Source organism: Osmerus eperlanus, chromosome 21, assembly GCF_963692335.1.
Source record: "Osmerus eperlanus chromosome 21, fOsmEpe2.1, whole genome shotgun sequence".
Taxonomy (NCBI): Eukaryota; Metazoa; Chordata; class Actinopteri; order Osmeriformes; family Osmeridae; genus Osmerus; species Osmerus eperlanus.
This window is the reverse complement of record NC_085038.1, coordinates 10,809,342-10,831,164: the sequence shown is the minus strand read 5'-3', so window position 1 is coordinate 10,831,164 and position 21,823 is coordinate 10,809,342. Positions and strand designations below refer to the sequence as shown.

General features: G+C 47.2%; 2 protein-coding genes across 2 annotated transcripts in view; both read right to left on the bottom strand.

Moving 5' to 3' along the window:
• LOC134007887 (dystrophin-like) overlaps window positions 1-16,001 on the bottom strand; it is a 56,729-nt gene extending 40,728 nt beyond the window's left edge. Inside the window, 5 exon segments of the mRNA XM_062447605.1 lie at window positions 1,215-1,307; window positions 1,518-1,595; window positions 1,868-1,960; window positions 2,532-2,593; window positions 15,731-16,001. Of these exon segments, the coding sequence (XP_062303589.1) occupies window positions 1,215-1,307; window positions 1,518-1,595; window positions 1,868-1,960; window positions 2,532-2,593; window positions 15,731-15,812 (408 nt within the window). The 5' untranslated portion in view covers window positions 15,813-16,001.
• A 1,106-nt stretch (window positions 16,002-17,107) lies between these two features.
• LOC134007385 (transmembrane protein 47-like) lies at window positions 17,108-21,455 on the bottom strand. The gene is made up of 3 exons (XM_062446809.1): window positions 21,072-21,455; window positions 19,900-20,040; window positions 17,108-18,812 (listed from the first exon to the last, which is right to left on the bottom strand). Exons 1-3 carry the CDS (start codon window positions 21,295-21,297, stop codon window positions 18,634-18,636), a joined length of 546 nt encoding a protein of 181 aa, XP_062302793.1. The 5' UTR covers window positions 21,298-21,455; the 3' UTR covers window positions 17,108-18,633.
• Between the last annotated feature and the right edge of the window lie 368 nt (window positions 21,456-21,823).

Genomic DNA, 21,823 nt, shown 5'->3' with positions numbered 1-21,823 from the left:
CCCACACCCATAACTACATTTAGAATTTTAAACACACACACACACACAGACACTTCTCCAAAGGTTAGTTAGTGACGTGTCTCCAACTATGTCCCAGCACTGTTCCTCAGTCAGGGCTCATTGGGGAGTAGGTCACTGTATGCATTTACACTCTAATTGGGGACAGCAATGACAGAGGCAGGATATTCACACGTACGTACACACACACACACACACACTCGGACATGCACACACAAATGTCCCTAACTAAAACAGACTACATTCTCAGACAACCCAGTATAACACTGACACACACACAAGCATGCATAAGCTACACACACAACCCCCCCCCCCCACACACACACACACACACACACACACACAGTCCAATATTTAAACACAGCAGAGATTTCCCATTACCTGCATCATTAATTTTATGCAAATGTAGCTGAAGAGAGAGTGATTATCATAGGGATGAGGTTGTGTGGGCGGGGCTTGAAGAGCTAGATTCTGGTGGTAGTATAGTGGTCACATTATGGATGAGTAGAGGTCATTTTAGAGTTTGACAGCGGTTAAATTATGGACAAGTAGAGGTCAGAATAGGGCTGGACAGTGGTTAGATTGTGGTTGGACAGAGTTTCGGCTATGGTTGGACTGTGATTACATTTACATTTACATTTAGTCATTTAGCAGACGCTCTTATCCAGAGCGACTTACAGTAAGTACAGGGACATTCCCCCCGAGGCAAGTAGGGTGAAGAGCCTTGCCCAAGGACACAACGTCATTTGGCACAGCCGGGAATCGAACTGGCAACCTTCTGATTACTAGCCCGCTTCCCTAACCGCTCAGCCACCTGACTTCCTGATTAGATTGTAGATGAGTCCTGATGGGAGTAATTCCAGGGCTACAAGGATGTAGTGGCTATGTTGAGGTACATTTATGCATGTGTAGTGGTCAGGTGTGTGTGTGCACACCAATCTTCCAGTGTGAAGAATGATGCTCCAGATCAGCAGCAGTGGTCATGATGGTAGTTGTGTAGTGGTTGTGTTGTAGTGGTTGTGTTGCAGTGGCTGGGTAGTGGTTGTGTTGTTGTGATTGAATTGCATTTGTGTAGTGGTTATGTAGTGGTTGAGTTCCACTTGAGTAGTGGTTGTGTTGTAGTGGTTGTATAATGAATGAGTTGCAGTGGTTGTGTCGTGGAAGAGTAACACTTTGTGGTTGTGGATAATCCTAACCTGCCAGTGGAGAATGATGCTCCAGATCAGGCCAAGAATCAATTTGTGATTCCCATCAACAATGTCCGCCCCTCCAATGTTTACCAGGTCAACCTGTAGCGAGGATTTAGCTCAGTTCAAACAAATATTCATTTCTCACACTGAGATAACACATCATGCCTCATAGTGTCACGGTGTGTGCATATGTGTGTGTAAGTATGCATGTGTGTATAGGATTGTGTGCGTTTGTGAGTGGAGGTGTGTATACATATGTATGCCTGTGTTGATATGTGTGTACTGTAATTGTGTCTAACCTATACTCACGTTGTTCTTTTGAAGGATCTGCAGGGCGCGGTTGACATTATTGAGCGAATGAACACGTGTAAATCCTCTCTCTTTTACCTACACACACACACAACACCAAGACGAGAGGATGAGACTGGTGTCCTTGCTCGGAGGAACTCAGACACGTTGTTGTAAAAGAGCTTGTTTAAAGTTTAGGAGGAGACATATAGTCTGACAAACAAGGAGCAGGGAGAGACAGAATGATGAAGGGAGGAGAGATGAAAAGAGGACAAAGGCGAAGATTGAGGAAAGGAGAAAGGAGAAGGAGAAAGGGAGTGAAGCAGAGAGAGGGAAGAGCAGAGGACAGACAGAGTGGTCATGTGACAGACCAGTTGGTGTCCAGCCAGTCCCTCCAGCAGCTCTAGCAGACGGCGGCCATCACACAGGTCAGAGAACAGGTCCTCGATAGGGGGCTTCCCTGTCTGGGAGGGGGGGGGAGAGACAGATTCATTTATAATCGGAGAATGTGCTCAAGCGACCAGCCATAAATCCAGCTATATTTTGCAGGCGGTTAAACATGGTGACGTTTGATTAATTTTTATAGTTTATGTTGTCTGAGTGTGAAGCACCAAGCTGGCTGTCCATAGTGGAGAGAAGGAGAGAGGTTGGATGGTAGACAAGGGGGTCAGTTAACCAGCCAGTGTAGGGAGGGAGGCTAAGGAGGACGGGGAGGGGGGATGGGGGGGGTAGGGTGTCTAATCCCCTGGGCTGAAAAGCAGGCTCCCGTCCAATAGATTCCTCCACACACACCTGAGCCACTGTCTCCATGGCAACGGCACACCTCCTGCACCTCAGTAATCAACTTTCAAAATAAAGGAATGTTGTTTCTGGATAAGTCGCACAAACACGCACAAACCCAGACGCACACACACACGGATAAACACACACACATAGCCCAACAAACAATCACATCCAGACCCATACTTACAGGATAACAACAACAACAACAAGAGCAACACTAACAGATGGTTCCTGGAGGAGTGAGGGAGTTACCTTGGAGAACTGTGAGTTTATCCATTTTGAGAAAGTCTTCTTCTGAACGTCCTCTCGTTCATCTGAGGGAAGGACACAGGGGAGAAGGAGAGAGGGGGGAGAGGGGAGCAGGAGAGGGGGTGAGAGGGGAGAAGGAGAGAGGGTGAGAGGAGAGCAGGAGAAGAGGACAAGAGAGCTCTTGGACGAAGACAGACCCAGTTCTGGAGAGCAGATGCTAGTGTGTTTTTGTGTTTATTTCAGTCTGGGGACATCTTTTCCACCAAATATTTAAAGGAATGCTATGCCTGCCTGCCTGCCTGCCTGCCTGCCTGCCTGTCTGTCTGTCAGCCTGTCTGTCAGCCTGTCTGTGGATGACTGAACACAAACATACACCCCAGGCACCACAGCAGGAGAATTACAATGATTAAGAGTGATAGTGTGTGTCTTTGTTTGAGTGTGTGATTGTGTGTGAGAGAGATAGAGATAAGGAGTGTGTGTGTGAGAAAGAGTGTGTGTGTGTGTGTGTGTGTGTGTTGACATTGACAGGGCCTTGACTAATGGACCTGATAATGAAACGTCTCCTTTAATTAAAAGGTCTCTAGTTGAACACTACTGTACGACCTGGGGCACACACACACACACTCACTTGCAGACACACACAAAAACACACACCAAAACTGGCAGTCATGTGAGTCTGAGGAGAGCTGTAGTCTAATGTAAACAAGCTAATGGCTGCGTGGATCTCTGTCGCAGAGGACAGGAAGTATCTGTCTGTGTATGTGTGTATGTGTGTGTGTTTGTATGGAATTAGCAGGGAGGGCAGGAAGCAGTATTCACTGAGACAGAGGAAGAGATCAATACTCCATTTAAACGCCTGTTCCACTGCAGCACACATACACACTCACACAAACACATGCACCCATGCTGGCCTCTGATTAAAATGGCAAGAAGTTTAATCGCTGCCAATCCAATGTGAAGATAGAGAAGAAGCAAGAGAGGAAAAAGGAGAGAGGAAGAGCGATTAGAGAAAGACAGAGTGAGAGAAAGATTGAGAGAGGAGGAGGAAGGTAGTTAGAAGTGGAGGTTAGAGAGGAAGAGCTTAGAACGAGAGAGTGGGAGAAAGGAGGAAATTGAATTGAGAGAGGAGTTGGAAGGAATATACGGAAGGAAAGCAAGGGGAAGGCGCGATAGAGGTAGCGATGAAAGTAACTGAGCTGCATCTATCAGGCTGTCTGACTGATGTCAGCACATCCTGAAGAGGTAATCAGATCCACCTAGATCCACCTGCTTCTCTCTCTCTTTTCCCTTCTCCTTCTCCCTTTCTCTCTCTCTCGCTCTGCCCCTCTCCCTCCCTCTCTCTTTCTCTCTCTCCCCCCTCTTCTCTCAGTCTCTCAGGAAGGAAGTGGAGAACGAGGTGGAGGAAGGGAGAAGAGGAGGAGACAAAAGAGGAGGAAGAGAAGAAGATAAGGGAGGCGGAAGAACAAGGAAGGATGAAAAGTAGTAGAAGAAGAGCAGGCTGGGAGTGTGGTGTTTGCGTGTCTGCTTAAGGGCCAGCCATTCCGCATCCCGCATAGTTCTCTCTCTCGTGCTCCCCCTCTCTTACTCTCTCTCTTTCTCTCTCTTGTGCTCTCCCTCTCTTACTCTCTCTCTCTTTCTCTCTCTTGTGCTCTCCCTCTCTTACTCTCTCTCTCTTTCTCTCTCTTGTGCTCTCCCTCTCTTACTCTCTCTCTCTTGTGCTGTCCCTCTCTTACTCTCTCTCTCTCACAGACTCACACATGCACACTTTTACTTAATCTGCGAGGTGAGAAGATGAAGGAGGCAAGGACCCTATGTCTCCACTGACTAACCCATATCACACATTAGGCAAAAGCAATCTACACAGAGCTAGGCTGATGTCACCAGACAGACAGAAGCAATCTGAACCCTATCTGAATCCCAGATGAGGAGAGAGAGGAATGGGAAAAGAAGGAGAGAGAGAAATAGAGAGAATAGAGAGAATAGAGGAATAGCGGGAAAGTGAGAGAGAGACAGGGGGAAAGAGAGAGAGAGAGAAAGAGAGAGGCGAGTACAGTGGGGAAACTAGCGAATCAGAATAAAGCAATACACATTGGGTAATACACAAGACCATCTGCTGAGCAGTATATACCTAAAAACACACACACACGTTTGTGTCTCTATCTACCTCTTCCCTTTGCATCGTAAGAGATAGACACTGTGTGTATGTGTGTGTGTTTGTGTGTGTGTGTGTGTGGAGCAGTGAGAGGCAGACCCAGACATATTCAGGTCTGCCCCCTCTTCACCTCTAGCAAGGGAGGACTGACGAATTGTGCGTGTGTGTGTGTTTGTGTGTGTTTTGTGTGTGTGCAGCTGTCCAGTAGAACATATTTATAGAGTGCTAATTTAGAGCTGATGCTCACAGAGAGAGTGAAAGAGAGACAGATAGAGGATAGGGGGAGGAGGGGGGCAAGGGGAGGGGGGCAGTGAAAGAGAAGTGAAGGGAATGCGAGAGAAGGTAAACACAGCAGAGTCGCAGGGGGAAGGAGGAGAGATTGAAAAGAGGAGCGACAGAGTTGCAGAGGGAGAAATGGAGGGAGAAAAGATTAATAGAGGAGAGATGGAGGGAGGAGATATAGAGGATATAAAGGGAGACATAGAACTAGGTAGAGATGGAGGGAGAGAGAGTCAGGGAGAAATAGAGCAAGAAGAGATGGGGAGGGAGAGATAGGGGGAGGGAGGGGGTATAGAGGGAGAGATAGATAAGATAGAGGTACGGAAAGAGGGAGGGAGAGATATGAGGAGAGATAGAGGGAGGGAGAGATATGAAGAGAGATAGAGGGAGGCAGAGGTAGAGGGAGGGAAATAAACACACACAGAGACTCTTACAGTAAAGAAGAGAACCGGACATAAAGAACACAGAGCCAACACAATAATTTGTCCTCCAACAACACAACCTGTTAGACCACAGACACATAATGTAGCTATCCTGTTAGACAACAGACACATAATGTAGCTATCCTGTTAGACCACAGACACATATTGTAGCTATCCTGTTAGACCACAGACAAATTGATAGCCTGTTAGACCACAGACACATTGCTAGCCTGTTATGCCATGGACACAATGTCCTGTTAGACCACACACATAATTTAGCTATCCTGTTAGACTACAGACACAGTGCTATCCTGTTAGACCACAGACACATTGCTAGCCTGTTATGACACAGACACATAATGTAGCTAGTCTGTTAGACCACAGACACAGAGCTAGCTAGTTTGACCACAGACAAATAGCAAGCCTGAAAAGCACCAGAACAATCATCGGAGATTTGTCTTTGCTTCTAAACCTCTCCCCATCGCTCTCTAACTGGCTTGAGATGATCTTGGAGGATTTTAGTAGGTGGACCAATAGAACACCCCCATCCCCAGACAAGGCTCATTTACACACAGGGACCAGGGCTGGTCTGGGGTCTGCCCTCCGCCCCCACCCTACCTGCCCGTGTGAGTGTGTGTGTGCGTATGTAAGAGAGAGAGAGAGAGTTTTGACACATTATCTATTTCAGTACAATCAAATATTGCATGCAGTTTGACAGTCTATATAGACTTCTCACTCCTAATAAAACACACATCTCTCTATCTCTCTCTCCCTTTTTCTCTGTGTCTCTAACTTAATAGTTGCTCTGTGCCATCTCAGTCATTAATCTAATTCTCTGCTTTCAGTTTTTCCTAAGATAGTTTCTTTTTTATGTATTATATATATATGTGTGTGCATGCGTGCGTGTGTGTGTCTAAGGTATGCATAATCAAAAAGACTGTACAGTGTAGAGGATGAGTCAGGGACTAAGGACACCAGACAACCCACGAGCACTGTGGGAAGAGGGGTGGGGGTGTCCTTGGGGGAAAAGGGGGGGGGGGGGGGTCGGATGAGGCGGGGTGAAGTGTTTCCGCCAGGGTGGGTAGCGCTGGATAAAAGCCTCCCCCAACTCTCCCACACCCCCCTGATGACCCTGTAATGATCTACAGTGTACTCCACGGCTAACACTGTCTTCCTTTCTTACTCTGTGTGTGTGTGTGTGTGATTGCATCTTGCAAGCACACTACAAGGCCACGCCACCTATTTAATGGATGTTAGTGACCCCTAAATAAATGAAGCAGCGCACACACAGAGATACACAGTATACAGTTTTTACAGTGTGATCCAGTCATCAACCCCACATCGAGAGGATGATAGAACTGACTGCTGAGAGGGCAGACTGGCATACTATAAAATGATAAAGAGAGAGAGAGAGAGAGAGAGAGAGAGAGAGAGAGAGAGAGAGAGAGAGAGAGAGAGAGACAGAGAGAGAGAGACGGAAAAGAGACAGAGTAAAAGAGAGATACTGCAGCTCCACACTGAGTGAGATGTCTGCTCCTTGTTCATACCCCATGAAGACCAGAGGGATATGGACCATGGAATAAGATGGAAGGAGGGAGATAAAGTAAGAAAGAGCGAATGGGAGGAAAGAGAGAATGGGAAAGATAAAGAGGGAAGAAGAAAAGATGGAAAGAATGAGAGAGGGAGAAAGACGGGTTAAAAGGGAACAAGGGAAGTAGGAACTGAGAGTAAGAAAGAGAGACAAGGATATAGAGATTGTAAGAATGATAGAGAAGGATATGGAGATGGAAAGAGAGAGAAGGACAAAGTTGGGTGTGCTGTTGTCAGAGTTATTCCTCATCAATCGGCCAATCAATAGTTTTTGATTTGGTCTGTTTGAAGAAGAGAGGAGAGAAGAGATAGAAGGAGAGGGAGATGGAGGGATAAAAGAGGTATCAAGAAAAGAGAAGAAAAGAGTACAAGAGGGCAGGACAGAAAGGAAGAGTGATAGAGACAGTCCTAGAGCAGACAGGGTTATCAGAGTCTGACTAACAGGAAATTGTTCCAAACTCATAGTACAGGAAGTGCCGATGAATATCAGCCTATCAGGAGCCCCAGGAGAGTCCATGTGACAATGTCACACCCAACCCCAGCCTCTCCACCATATTCAAGCTTTAGGTACCCTTTCACAGTTTGATATGACTTTGATTTAACTTCTAAATGCAAAGCTACAGTTGTTCCATCAGCTCCATGGTGCTTTGTAAGATAAATTAAGCATACCTCTATCTTTCCACTATCTGCCTCCCACAGTGCTGGGTTTATCCAGTCCAAGCTGTGTTGAGCTGAAACCAATGCTAGCTTAGGAACACCAATTAGACCAGTGAACTGAGAGGGGGAATGGGACTTGTGTTGAATGTATAATTTAATCAACCTAGGATGAGACCTGAGTCTCCTTAATGGCAAACGTGCTCTAATAAACTGTCTATGATTGTTCAAACCTTAGAAAATGATGTATTTCCCAGAACAAATATAACCATATAAAGTAATGACTTAGAAGTATTCCATCAGAATCACAGACACAATAGAGCCACAGAATACAGTGTAAACCATATGTAGTAGTGACATGACATCTAGTCCAGGCACAGTTGACACTGTAGGGGCACAAAAAGCTTCTACATGTCAAAGATGATCATTTTACAGCAGACACGCCGCAACAACCCAGGAGCACACACACAAACACACACATACATACATTCTCATGGGTCTTTCGTCGAAGAAGTCCTTGGCATTGCACATTGTAAGATTCTTTCTTCTTGTATTACAACACGCTTTGATACACAATGCTTTTACTGCTCCAAGGTACAGGAATTCTTCATGTCTGACTTCCTGAATACACCAAGTGCACACAGACACACAAGCGACACACACAGACAGACGTACACACACGGGCAGACACACACAGACCGGTCCATACCGACCTGGCCTCAGGAGTGTATTACTGCCACATGAAAGCATTGCAGGAGTGTGTCATCTACAGACAATAGGTCCTTAGTCACGAAACGCTAAACAAGAGGCTTCAGACACACCACTCTGCTCATCCTGCCTTCACACACACACACACACACACACACACACACAAGCACACACACAAACACGGGAAAAAAAGACACACACAAACACACACACAAACACAGATACACACATCTAGTCTAGAGAAATGGAATGCAACTATCATGTTTATGACTCTCTACACTCTCACGCACTCACACTCTCACGCACAATCTCTTTCTCTCTCTTATACACTCTTGCATACTCTAAGCTGTTGTGGAGTGGTGTATGAATGACCAACAAGTGGCCGGCCATCTAGAATTCCAGGAGAGGGGACAATATGCCACCCCTGTCCTACTCTCTGAAACCAAGGTTCTCTTTCACATACAGTCTTAGTTTTTACATTCCCCCTCATACATTCTCTCTTTCTCCTAAACTCTTTCTCAAGTGTGTGAATGTTCGTCAAGTCCCACTTAAACATAGTTGGCATGAACACCACACACATTAGAAAAGCATGTGTCGCCACACACGAGCGCGCGCGTATTTTGACTGGATACAGATTGAGGGTTGAATACCTACATGCCACGCACGTGCCTTAGCGCCGCTGGATGGATCCTGACAAGTTAGAGGCGCGATAGTGGGGCTCGCAACGCCAGGGTAGCTCCTGGGGCCGACAAATCGTGACCGTTCGCCGTATTATCTGTGGCGGCGCGTTCCGAGGTTGAACGCAGGCACTGGGATTATATCCGCCCTTGTACAAAGAGGATAACAAGGTGACCGGGCTGAGCCGACCCCGCGGGCGACAAATCCTGCTGCACCTGCAGCTCGAGAAGCTCGTTATATTTTACACACGGTTATTAGGTTCCGAGAAAAACAGCCAACGAGAAAAGTAGCCTATAGACTCCTTTTCTCCCTCCCTTTCTGTCTTTTCCACACGGACCAACAGATGTCAACCTGCCAGAGTAACTGCCACAGGACCACGAGGAACGAGTGATCGAGTGGGTAGACTGACAACAGTAGGCTTCAAGTCGCAAAACTTGGTACAAACTCGACATGGAAGAGTCATATTTTCGGTAAATGGCCTCGCCTCTTTTCTCTTTCAGTCTATCCAATTACGAAAGCTTGAAAACATGGGTCCGCTACTCCCCCTCGTGCTCTTTAAACGATGGTGGAAATAGAATCTGCGCACTAAGCGGCATGCACGGCGCGCGCTCCAACGGCACAGCTGGTGCTCTGGCTTATCCGCCACCGATCTGTGTTACAATTACTGTCAGCCGGAGGCACAGGGGAGACGGGTGTTTACTACCCGCAGTTGGCAAGGTCCCCGGGTCCTGAAGCGGCGCAGCTGCCCGTTTGCCTCGCGGGCAACCACGGGCGCTTCCGCGTGCTCAGGGGACCAAGCTATGTCGCAATAAATCCTCCTTTTCCCTTCTGGTTCCTAAATCAGGGGTGGGGGGTTGAAGGCTGTTCTGGACTCTTGTGTTGACTGGGTGTGAAAAGCAGCCTTGTACAGATCAGAATGAGGAGTAAGTAATTACTGTGTCAGACTGAACGCCATATGTTAGTTAACATCCTCGAGAGTGGGTTCCCCCGGTCTCAGATGCACGCCCAGCGGAGACCGAGACTCCCCGTGGCTACAGGGCTTCTCACGAGTTTGCAGCTCTAGACAGTCTCCTCAGGAACTGACGGTGAAACGTAACGGCATGTCAACTCAAGAAGACTCCGTCTTAACAAAACCGGCGGACCGTAACACACCACCATACGGTCACTGGCGACAGTCAGGGGAACAACAAACCGTTGTTAAATTCCTGGAGGCTCCCACCACGACCTCGTTTAAAATCTTACCTGTGAATGTTCCATTTTAACTGGATCTGTTTCCATTAATCCTCACCGGACGCATAGTTATTCGCTGAGGCCAGATTCATCGCGTCTACCGGGTTACAGGGTTCTGAAAGCTTTAGAGCGGAGGTAACGGCTCCCCTCTCTCACGGCTGAGGCTCGTGCAACGCCAGTGCGATTGTACCAAATATCTGTCCAGTTATCTTCCGCTCTGTCTGATTCCGCTTGGCTCAGTCTGGAAAGTACCGGTAGGGGTTCCCGCTCTCTCCGGTGTGACAAGTGACTGACCGCATAGTTTATTTCCTCACTCATCTCGCGCATTCACCACGGTAGGCTATCTGATACAGCCATGTGTGCCATCTGAAGATCCGCGGTCGGCGTGATGACACGCTTCACGGAGCAAATGAAGACTGGTCGAGACCGTTTGCAGATTATAAAAATCTAATATTAGCTGATGTTAAATCGACCCATGCGTGATGGCATTTGGAAATAAAGTGGATCAGATTAGAGTGTGTTAGAGAGAGAAGGAGAAAGAGACAGGTGGAAGAGAGTGAGACAGGGAAAGAGACAGTGCATCACATGACATGAGCTGTGATCAAAAAGGGCTCTGCTCTACCACAAGGCCAAGAGGGCATCCCAGTGGGAGAAGGTTAACGGGTAGACTTCCCACCCCAGGTCATGACAGGAACCAGGCTCTGAACTGCCCTTCCTACACCACCCAGCTAGCAGGTCCTCCTGAGGGGTCTGCAGCAGGGAGGCTGTGTGTGTTGATACACACTCCATCTCACTGATCAGCAACTGAGGTCTCAACTCCCTCTACAGTCGGTGGATCTGTGTGTAGCACGTCTTATTGGCTGACTGGCAGTGTTGCGGGGTGCTATTGGCTGTTGGGCAGCCCTCCTGAGTATGTGCTGGCAGCACAGAGACCAGCTGGCACAAATCACCTCAATCTGCTTTCTCATTTGGCACCACATACAACACACACACACACACCTAAATATAGACACACAACATGATATACACAACTACATTTGTACCCAGATTAAGTAAATACTGAGATCAACTAACCTCATTAACTAAATATAATAACCTGCAGGGGATCAGACCTGGGTCTTCTGCACATCAGGCAAGGCAATGCAAGTGTATTTGTAAAGCTCCTTTCGTACACAATGGCCATTCAAAGTGGTTTACAGAGGCACACAAAAACAATGTCAAAGAATGAGATGAACTGGACAATAAAAAGAGTGGAAAAAATATTAGATAAAATGAATAAACGAACACAATAGAAACATCAAAGATAAGACACTCCAAACCGCTACCATTAGGCCAAGATGGCACAAGGTACGGTAGGTTACACTAAATCATTGGGAATGTAGGGTTCCAGACTTCTCTATTCAGATGAGACCACTTAAGGGAAGTGTTGGGAGTTAGGGGCGAAGTACTAGGGGACAGTGGATAAGGTCTAGGGTCTGGGAGCTGGAGGATAGGGGATAGACCCCATAGGAGAAGAGGGTAGGGACTAGGAAAGTAGAGCCTAGGAGGGTAAAGGCTGGAAATTAGGGGCGAGGAGGGTAGGGGCTAGGAAGGTAGGAATAAGATCCATGAGATACTTTGCTGTGTCAAATCTTTCTGTCTGTGTGTCACACACACACACACATTTCTCACTGGAAAGAAGGAGAGACTCGGCTCACTGGCTATTAAAATAATTTATTACAATTCTCCATATTCTCTTAATTAAAATTCACTTATCACAATGGAAGATTTCAGAGTAAGGCCATTAAACAGACTGCTTTCTCGGGTGAATGTATAGACTTGTGTGTGTGTGTGTGTGTGTGTGCACGCACACTCAATAGAGAGACTTGAGTTTGATTGTGTGGGCTAGAATACTTTATATGCCCATAATGATGAGCCTACAGACTTTACTAGGGTTTCCTTATTGCCTTTCCTTCCTACTTGCGGCAAGATCTACAGCAGGGTTGGGTGCTTAATGCAAGGGTAGCAGTGGGACTATGGCTGTTACACTGGGTCTGGTGCTTGGTGTGATAGCAGAGTTTAATAGTTGTGCTACCAGTGCTAGATGTGTGTAGCCATGTGTGGACGATGCTCATCCATCTAACAGTACAGAGAAAGACCTCTGTGTTTCTAGGGCGTGTGGCTGTGTTGTCAAGATAATAGTATGGTTGCTATGGCCAGTGTGTTAATAGGATGGTTGCTATGGAGAGTGTGTGATTTTAGTATGCATGTTTGTTTCTTCGTTGGAGCAGTCTTTGGGAGAAAACTGTGATTAGCACATCCCTAACAAGCATCTTGCTGCCAGCACATACACACACGCCCTGTCACACAAACACACACACACATGCTGGGGTGCAGTAATTACCACCTTCTTACCCCTGCTAATAATTAGAATGAAAACCCAGTGTCAACTGGTAGCCTGTGTGTGTGGGAGAGCAAGAGAGAGAAAGAATGAGAGACAGAGTAAAGTAACGAGAGAGCGTGTAAGTAACATCCCTTGGGATGCCTACGGAGAGGGCTCCACCTATGATCTCTCTCTGCCCTGAGAGTGGTCATGGGCTGGGAGCTGTGAATCTCTTTCTCTGTGACCATTAATGCCTGACTGTCACTATCTGTGTTTACTTTCTTGGGCCCTAGAAAACGATGGTCCTCTGGCCTTCAGAGCTGAGACAGACATGATTGAGACCTAAGCCTGGTGTTGTGTTGTCATTTATTTTCAGAGGTCTGGTTTTCACTCCCAATCTGCAGATTGATATTACCTCAACTCAACTGAATTTAGTCACTCCGTTAATGAAGAGACGGAAAAACACTTTCTTCATGAGAGGACAGAGAGAGTTAGATAGAGGAGAGAGAGAGAGAGAGAGAGAGAGAGAGAGAGAGAGAGAGAGAGAGAGAGAGAGAGAGAGAGAGAAAGGGGGGGGGACATTGTCTGGTAAGAGTTCCCAGGACCAGAGGAAGACAGATTGAGGGAGAGACAGGCTGACAGACATGTAGGCAGGAAGACAAGCAGACAGACAGACACACCTTCAGATGCTGTACCTTGTTATAATGAGACATCAGTGTCTCCTGACTCATGTCTCCTATTAACTACGCCCCCCACCCCTCCCCCTCCCCCTCCGGCAGGCAGGCAATCTCTCTACGGTGGTCCCAGAGGGACATATGGAGGAATTTCACGGTCACTGAACACCGCTGGCAAACTCCAGACATATCAGAATCCATGTGTTGAAATATTTATTTCATTTTGCTTATTCAGAAGTTGGGAGCCAGCTCTTTTGACCTCACTATCGAAGACAGTAGGCCAGGATCATTCTGATTGGAGGTAACTCTAACTTAGACCAAGAGGCAGAAATGATCGTTAATACGGATATTTAATATATGACTCTGTCTCTCATGAAACAGATAGAAAAGAGCTTGTGAGATCCTAAGGAGCTGGGTGTTGAAGAGCAGATTAAAGTGGAGTGTGTGTTTTGTTTATGTTTCAGGCAGCCAGCTGGACACACTCCTCTGGTCAGAAGAAATACCGGCGTCCATTTGATCCCATTTCTAAGGAAGATGTCCTATTTGATGATTTGATCATAAAGGATGGAGGAGAGGGGAGCAGGGGAGAGGTGTGTGCATGGTGGGTGCTTCACCATTACCAGGCATCTCGCTCCCCCTCCCCCTCCCTCCCCTCCCTCCCCTCCCTCCCCTCCTCCCTCCCCTCCCTCCCCTCCTCCCTCCCCTCCCTCCCCTCCTCCCTCCCCTCCCTCCCATCCCTCCCCTCCACCTCCCTCACTCAGCACTGACCCAGAAAACACATATGGGTCAGATCAGACAGCGCAGAACCCTCTGATACACACAGGACCCTAAACTCAGAACCTCAGCACCAGAGAACTCTCTCTTAGAATCATACACTAACACATACACTCTGTTTCAAAGTAAAAACCTCTTCCTCTCTTTTTCTTTTCACATCTCTCTCTCTCACACACACACTCAAGTGTGAACAAACCCTGAAACGATCTATGTATTCTTCCTCCTTCCTCTTTATTGGACGGCTGTGCCTGTTTGCAGTTCAGCCAGACTGCGACTCGGTGCTGCCCCCTGCTGCCTGCTGCAGCAGCCGGCCAGCCAGGCTGACAGCCAGACCTGGGCCACACACACACACACACCACCTCGTCTGGGTGTGTGTGTGTAAGAGAGAGAGACAAAGACAAAGACAGAGAAAGAGGAGCGTGACAAAGACTGAAATAGGAAGAGAAGGATAAACAACCAGAAAGAGGGAGGGAGAGAAGGGGATGGGAAGGGAGAGGGGAAGAGGATGATGGGGAGGGAGAGGGTGGGCAGGTGCTTTCCAATACAAGATACATGAGAGGATAATAGTCTGGATGGTCGTGTGTGTGTGTTTGTGTGTGTGACAGAGAGATGGCTCCTTGGGCAGTATTCGTACTGTCAGCTGCCTGTCTGGTCTCATATCTGTAAATGTCCTGCACTGCAGCAAAGCACTCTGGGTAATGTAGAGGTGCTAATGGACCTGAAGGGCTGCATGTACTAACAAGGCAAATGGAAGGACACACCCACATACACAAGCGCACACACACAAGTAATGTGAATCTGAAGTAGGATGCATTATGCAAGTAAGATTCAAGGGAGCGAGACCAGGAAAGGCACTTGGCTAAATAACCAAGTGCCTTGTCCTAGGATATGCTGCTTACAACAACAACAACAACAGCAAAACAAAACATACACAGTCCTGGGTCATGTAAAAAGAGGGACTTGGCTACCAATGTCAAATCCACTTCACTACAGCTAGTAATAGTATGGCTGGTTTGGTTTACAGTATGAAGACGATATGAGGAGGGGTAAGAGATTGTATAATGTGTATAACTGTCAAGTCGTGTCAGAAGGGGTGGGCAGAGGTGGCAGCTACCCAAACTAGGGTATGTGAAACCTCACACCGTGAACAGCGCCAGCTGACGCTATTTCCATCTCGCAATGACCCGTCCCAATTCCCCGGGAGCGCAAATAGCCCCTACCCCGCTTCTAATGCACGCGGCATTAATTATTGACAAGATGCAGAAGCAGAGCGCGCACGTTGGCCTTATGCGGGACGGAAAAGTGCACCAACAATATCCGCCGGAATGTGCTCTCAGACCAAGCGCTCAGACATACAGGCTGTGACCTTATGACCTTATCCAGACCACCCAAGAACAATTCATCGTACTTTCTCAGACACACTGAGACACAACGTCTCACACACAAACAGTCCCTCACTTTCTCGCACACACAGACCACATAGCCTAATCTGATTTTTACACACACAGTCGCACAGTCCTAGGCTGAGAGTTTTCTGGCATAGAGACAGTATGTAGATACTGTCAAGTTTTATGACTGGCAGTGTCTTTTCCTTGCTGTCCCTACAACATGCACACACTGACACACGATAAATCAACTCCCGCAGAGATTATCACGGTAATGTATGACGTAATGCCTACCTGAGCGACACTTTATAATCTCCCCAAACTCATCTTCCACCGCTTCGTCACACTGGTCCTCTGGACGCCCGGCCTCAGCCATTGGAACGGCAACGGTTACGGTAATATATGAAGAAGTTGATGCAGACCGTAAAATCCTTGTGGGAGAAAGTAAAGAATCCAGGCAACAACCTGTGTGAGAAAGAAAGCGCTAGAGCTTCCACTGCTTTACTGTTGACACTTCCGAGCTTGGTTCATGCGTGTATCACACCCGGGACGAGGGCGAGGACGACGAGAGGACGGGTCTGGCGGGGGGGAAACGGGCTGTCAGAGCGACCAGACGGAGAGGAACAGGTGGCAGGGCCATTCTAACCTCAAAATAGTGCGCGGGTATGAGGCACGACCGCGCCTGTCCGGGGCGATGGACGCCTGCGTAAAACCCGACACCACCAACACATCAATATCCATTTCCGAACGTCTTCAACTTAGAAATACGTCCTATTGATATCTGTTGCTCTGCAAGACTCGGTGAGACAGTTTGGTCAACTCGGGCTGCACGAATTCACTGAATGACAGCGCGGTGAGAGAGATGCTAATATTAGAGAATGAGAGCGCGCCTGGCGCTCCTGACCGACTGCTCCTGAGGTGACAACAGTCGAGGGAGCTATTCCGAAAACGGAAGCAGACTTTCTCCCTATGGCATCCACCGCCGAGTCACGATGGTACCGGCTCCGGTGAACAGGGCAGGGTTGCGGGGAGACGTTGGCCTCTCTGTCACCGAGGCTCCCCGCGGGGAACGGGCGCAGCTGTCTACAATCCGCAACACCGGGAGCACTACGACTGACCGTCTGATCAACTCACATCAAAACGAATTGTGCAGCTGATGTCCTTATAGCAGTGCATTGGTCATATTTGTACACAGAGAAAGTAAACAAAACTGAAATCTAATAGGGAATCCAATGAGATGGCGATAAGCACGACAGTCACTGACCAGACTATACATAAATACTGTAGGCTATAACTGTCAAGGTGAGGAGTGAACAGGTCAATCTCATTGTAGGCTAACAGAACACAGATTACTTAACACTATGTTCTGTTAAACAAACATTAAAAACAGTCCGATGTGTCCGCATTTTCGTCTCAATAGCAGTTTCCAGGGTCATAAATGTTGCTGTGTCCCTGCTCTACCTGTCTCGAGGTGCGCGCTAGAGTTCTGACACGGCTGTGTCAGCCGGCAGAGGGAGCCATCGTCACTGCGCTCTACAAAGTGAGTACCTTCCTACAGGAAAGAAACTGGCCTCCAGAACCTGCCCTCTTTACTTCTTTTAAAATAGTTCTGGATGCTTAAAGAGGAAACATGCATCAGTTTGTTAGTGTGAAGGTCTTGACACAGGGCAGTCTGGTTGTAATTAGTGCTTTAATGTGTCAGAGTACAAAGAGATTAATACATATCTCTACTAAGGCATCTAAACCATGCTGGTGCACACACACACACACACACACACACACACACACACAACCACTCATTCACCCACACTTACACTCGTTTTATCTTTCTACAGCTCTCTCAAACACACACACACACCTTGCTTCTAACACACCATGTAACAGTTTGTTCCTCCTTTTACTGGGCTAACTCTAACAACAGAGATGTGTTAGTGTGGCAACATGTACCAGTGGACCATCAAGATGGACTAGTTTGAAGTTATCATTGTTTTCCGTCACCACTACAGCAGCTCTCACTCATAGGAACCAAACCAATTAGGTCTGGAGTCCATTCAGCAGGTTATCAGGTCCTACCTTGGCTCTGGTGCCCAAGAGTTGTGACCCGGCAGGTCGGATCCTACTCTGGCCTCCTTGCTTGGTTTCCTAGTCTGGCCTCCTAGGCTCCTTGCTCCTAGCTTGACCTCTTATCTTGACCTCCTAGCCTCCTTGGCCTCCTCTCAACAAGATGTCACATGATTTCCCCCTCTGGTGGGTCAGTTGGTGAGGCACACTCGACTGCAATTGGCCAGTTAGTTCATTAGCAGTCTGTGTTAAATACATCTCCATGGTTGTGGTTGTTGTTGTTATTGCTGTTCTTGTTATCAAATGCAGCACCATTTCTGAAACGTATCTCTTTTGGTTGCGGTTCCTATGGTAAAGCATACAGTCTAGACTAGTTTCCACAATAACAAACGGCATCAACAACAACAAAGTATCTGTCTTTTTTCAAGGCCTGAGGATCAAGTGATCAATTTCACAGTCACATCTGGAGAACATTGAGAACAATTGGATCGGAGATCTCAATAACAATCAAGAACTAATAGATTCAGAGAGCATTCTAGCACAGATCTATAGAATATTTGAGGACTAAGACATCTAGAAAACAGAGGGATCTGTATTTAAACAGATCAAGAACGGTTTAGACCCAATAGATCTGAGAACATTCTAGAACAGCAAGAACTAGAGTCAATTCTAGAACTGAGACATTTGGAGAGCATTCTAAAACAGGAAAGTCAAGCAAACATTCTGGAACACAGAGATTTAGAGAACATTCAAGTACAAAGAGAGCTAAAGAACATTAAAAAAAAAGAAAAGAAAATAAGATACAGAATAAAATCTAGAACAGATTCTGTATATGGAGAATTTTCTTAGGTGGACAGCTGTCTGTCAGGGCTGCTCTTACTACCACTGCACATCTGATTAGTCAGTGAAGGTCAGTAGTACTAGTCAACAGTTGTAGTCAGAGGTACTAGTTAGCAGTCCTCAGAAGTATTCATTAGCAGTATTAGTCAGTGATTTAACTCAGCCATACTACTTAGTAGTAGTAGTTAGTAACTACTTGATTGTATTAGTCAGTAGTTCTAATCAGTAGTCTGGTCAGGAGTCTTAGTCAGCAGTAGTCGTCAGTGATACTAGTCAGTGATAGTCACTAGTGGTAGTCAGTAGTAGTCGTCATAGTTGCGGGGGTTGAGGCAGTACAGGATGCCCCCCCCCAGGGAGAAGATTGTGGCCCCCCAGGCCAGACCATAACCCCAGTTAAACTCATGGTAGATCCTCAGGCTGATGCTCTCAATGAACTTGATTGGATACAGCACCAGACAACAGCCCTGGAGAACAACTGGAGGAGAGGAAGGGAATAGAGGAGAAGAAGGAGGGCATGAGAGGATAGGAGAGAAGGGGGAGATGGAGCAGGAGAGGAGAGAAGATGAGGTGGACAGGTGAGTGATGGACAGGTGAGGAATGGAGAAGGGGAAGGGAAGAGGATAGGTATTAAAGTGTAGAGCAGTGAGGGAAGGAGAAGGGAAGTAAGGAGAGGAAAGAAAAGAAAAGGAGACACATTTTAAGCATTGACACTATAGATATAAAAATAGAAAACACATTTTATCTCCAGTTCACATATGATGCAGATGGGGGGGGGGGGGGGGCAAGAGTGTCAATGAAAGGAGGGTGGTTTGGTGGTTGGGGCCTGTTGTTGGCTATGAACTGAACAATAAACATGCCATTTATGGGATCCTTTCAGACCAACAGGAATGTGGTGCCAGTTACTCTGATGGAGCCAGGGACCTGTGGTGTCCTACCTGACTGGAACATGACTCTGCTAGATTACACACACAGCCATTACACATAGAAATATAATGCACTAAGATGAGGTTATGTGTGAGTGTTTGTGTGTGTGGGTTAAACTATTCTTGTGAGGACCAGACATCCTCTCAAAGATAAAGAAGGGAAAATTTGAACTTTTGGGGAAATGTTCTTGGTACTCATAAATTCAAGTGCCATTTCTAGGAGGTTTAGGGAGATTATGGTTAGAGTTAGAATTTGTGTTTCGGTTACAATAACATTAAGGGTTGACATTAAAGGCAGGTTAGGTAATGTTTGAGAAATCCTTTTTGACATATTTGCCTAAATAAACTTCACATCCTGATAGCAATCAATAAATCAAATGCTCTGAAAGTAAAATAAAATAAATCTGATATCTGTACGATACCACCAATAAAATATGACTAATCATCGCGTTCGGTCTGAACTTGCCTGTCTTTCTCCCGGCAGAAGTCAGGCAGCACATTCATGTGTTTTGGGGGAGTAGCTTTGAAGGGAGGGGGTTGGATATTTCGGGTTGGATACTTTCAAACTCATGCAAAAACAGCTAGTTTCACAAAACTTACCTACCCTGCCTTTAAGGTGTGTGTGTGTATACAACCCACCTGCAGTGAACAGCATGACAGCAACAGGCCGGTGGAACTTGGTCCTGGTCCCAACACACACAGACACCAGAACCACTGCAAACGACAGCAGAACCAGTAGAGATCCGCCTAGCAACAGGGCCAGTGTGGCAATCTGCCAGTCTACAGAGGAAGAGAGGGAAAATAAGAGAGGGAGGAAGAGAAAGAGTGGGTAGGAGGGAGATAAGGATAGAAGAAAGCACTTAGTGAACAGAAACTGACAAGCCTTTATGGCTAAAAAGCATGGCTGGCAGAAGGCCAGAAAGATCTGCAGAAGGCCACAAACTGTTTTAAATAATCTTCACATTAAGAAACACAAGCAACACACACTCACACCAACAGACAGTGTGCAGCTTGGGGAATCCAGTTTCATGCATGTCCTTCCTGTGTCCCCAGGATGCCATGTTATCAGTGTTCATTGAGGAGCCACAAATAGAGCAGATTCTCCACCGAGAGATGTGGCCGCGGCCTACTATGAAATATTCACCAGCGTCGAATGTTTGTGAGTGTGTGTATGCATGTGTGTCTGTATGGAAATAGGTCACTTTCTCCTCTGAGTAGCCAGGCTATGAGCACTCTCTACCGGGGAGAAGTAGCCCGTTTGACAGGCATAAGGTGCTTAAAGTGCTTTAGGTCTTTGTGAATGAATGACAGACAAGCAAACAGGTAGATCGACAGATCGATCCGGCTCAGCCCCCAGGAACACAAGCAATAGACCAGTGAGTTAGATCGAAACAGCTACTGAACCGTGATTGTTTTTCCTCACTCAGAAACACACGCTTTCTCTCTCAGACATATTTACATTTTACATTTAGTCATTTAGCAGACTTACAGTAAGTACAGGGACATTCGCCCGAGGCAAGTAGGGTGAAGTGCCTTGCCTAAGGACACAACGTCAGTTGGCATGACCGGGAATCGAACTGGCAACCTTCGGATTACTAGCCCGATTCCCTCACCGCTCAGCCACCTGACTCCATATTTATTTTAGAAGCGTGAGCAGGTGTGCCTGCCTGTGCTTTCCTCTCCACCACCAGATAAAAAGTCTAGCCCGTCCTAGCTCTGACGGGCATCTCCCCCCTCTTCCCCACCCGAATCTCAGCCTGCAGTCTTGAACCAACGGCATTGTTCTGCATTTGAACGGTCTTGATGCTCACCGGATTCCAACGTGCTGCTGCATTCCCACCGTTCTGACGCTGCCGGTTTCCAGCATGCTTCCCACAGAGACAGGTAGTACTGGTCGTCCGCCGTAACCCACGCAGGGCTCAGCACGGCGCCAACGTCAAGGCACAGCGCGAGGAACACGCAAACAAGCCCTACCAACTTCAGAGGCGTCAACTGCGAGGCGTGCGGCTCCTCCGTCTCGGTAGTGGACGAGGACATTGCGACCCCGTCGCAGCTGGTTTCTGGTGTTTGTTGCGACTCTTCAATCCCCTCAATGATCCGTGTTTACATGTAACGGGCTCGGAAATGATGAGAGCCGACGCCGCCGTTGCCAGTGTGACTGCGCTGCGCTGTTGACGGTACCAGCGCTCCAGACAATCCATTACAACAGTGACGTAATGAGAGAATCTCAAAGACGCACCTGCGCGGTCTTGGACTCCCCGAAGAGGAGAGCTCTGAAACGAGTGGGGAGGGCTAATGTGTGTGTGTAGAGCGATCCATAGAGGCGGTTGTATACCACACACACACAGACACACACACTCAATAGGGTTGTAGGGTTCGCATTCTGCCATAGGTCATGCTGCTAGGTGACGTTCTCTGGTTCCCATGGTACCCAGCTGCACCTGCTGTGCAGAGCCTATTCTGGGATGTTGGGCAGAATATAATAGTCTGTATTAGCATATTTCATATCCACCCTGCTGATAATTTCCTCTCACAATAGACATTTGAGACAAGGAGACCTGGT

Coding starts and splice junctions, on each gene's coding strand:
- LOC134007385 (XM_062446809.1), bottom strand. CDS start 21,297: ATGTCCTCGTCCACTACCGAGACGGAGGAGCCGCACGCCTCGCAGTTG. Junction 20,041..21,071: donor CAGCAGCACGTTGGAATCCG/GTGAGCATCAAG, acceptor CTTCCTCTGTAG/ACTGGCAGATTGCCACACTG. Junction 18,813..19,899: donor TGTCATGCTGTTCACTGCAG/GTGGGTTGTATA, acceptor CCTCTCCTCCAG/TTGTTCTCCAGGGCTGTTGT.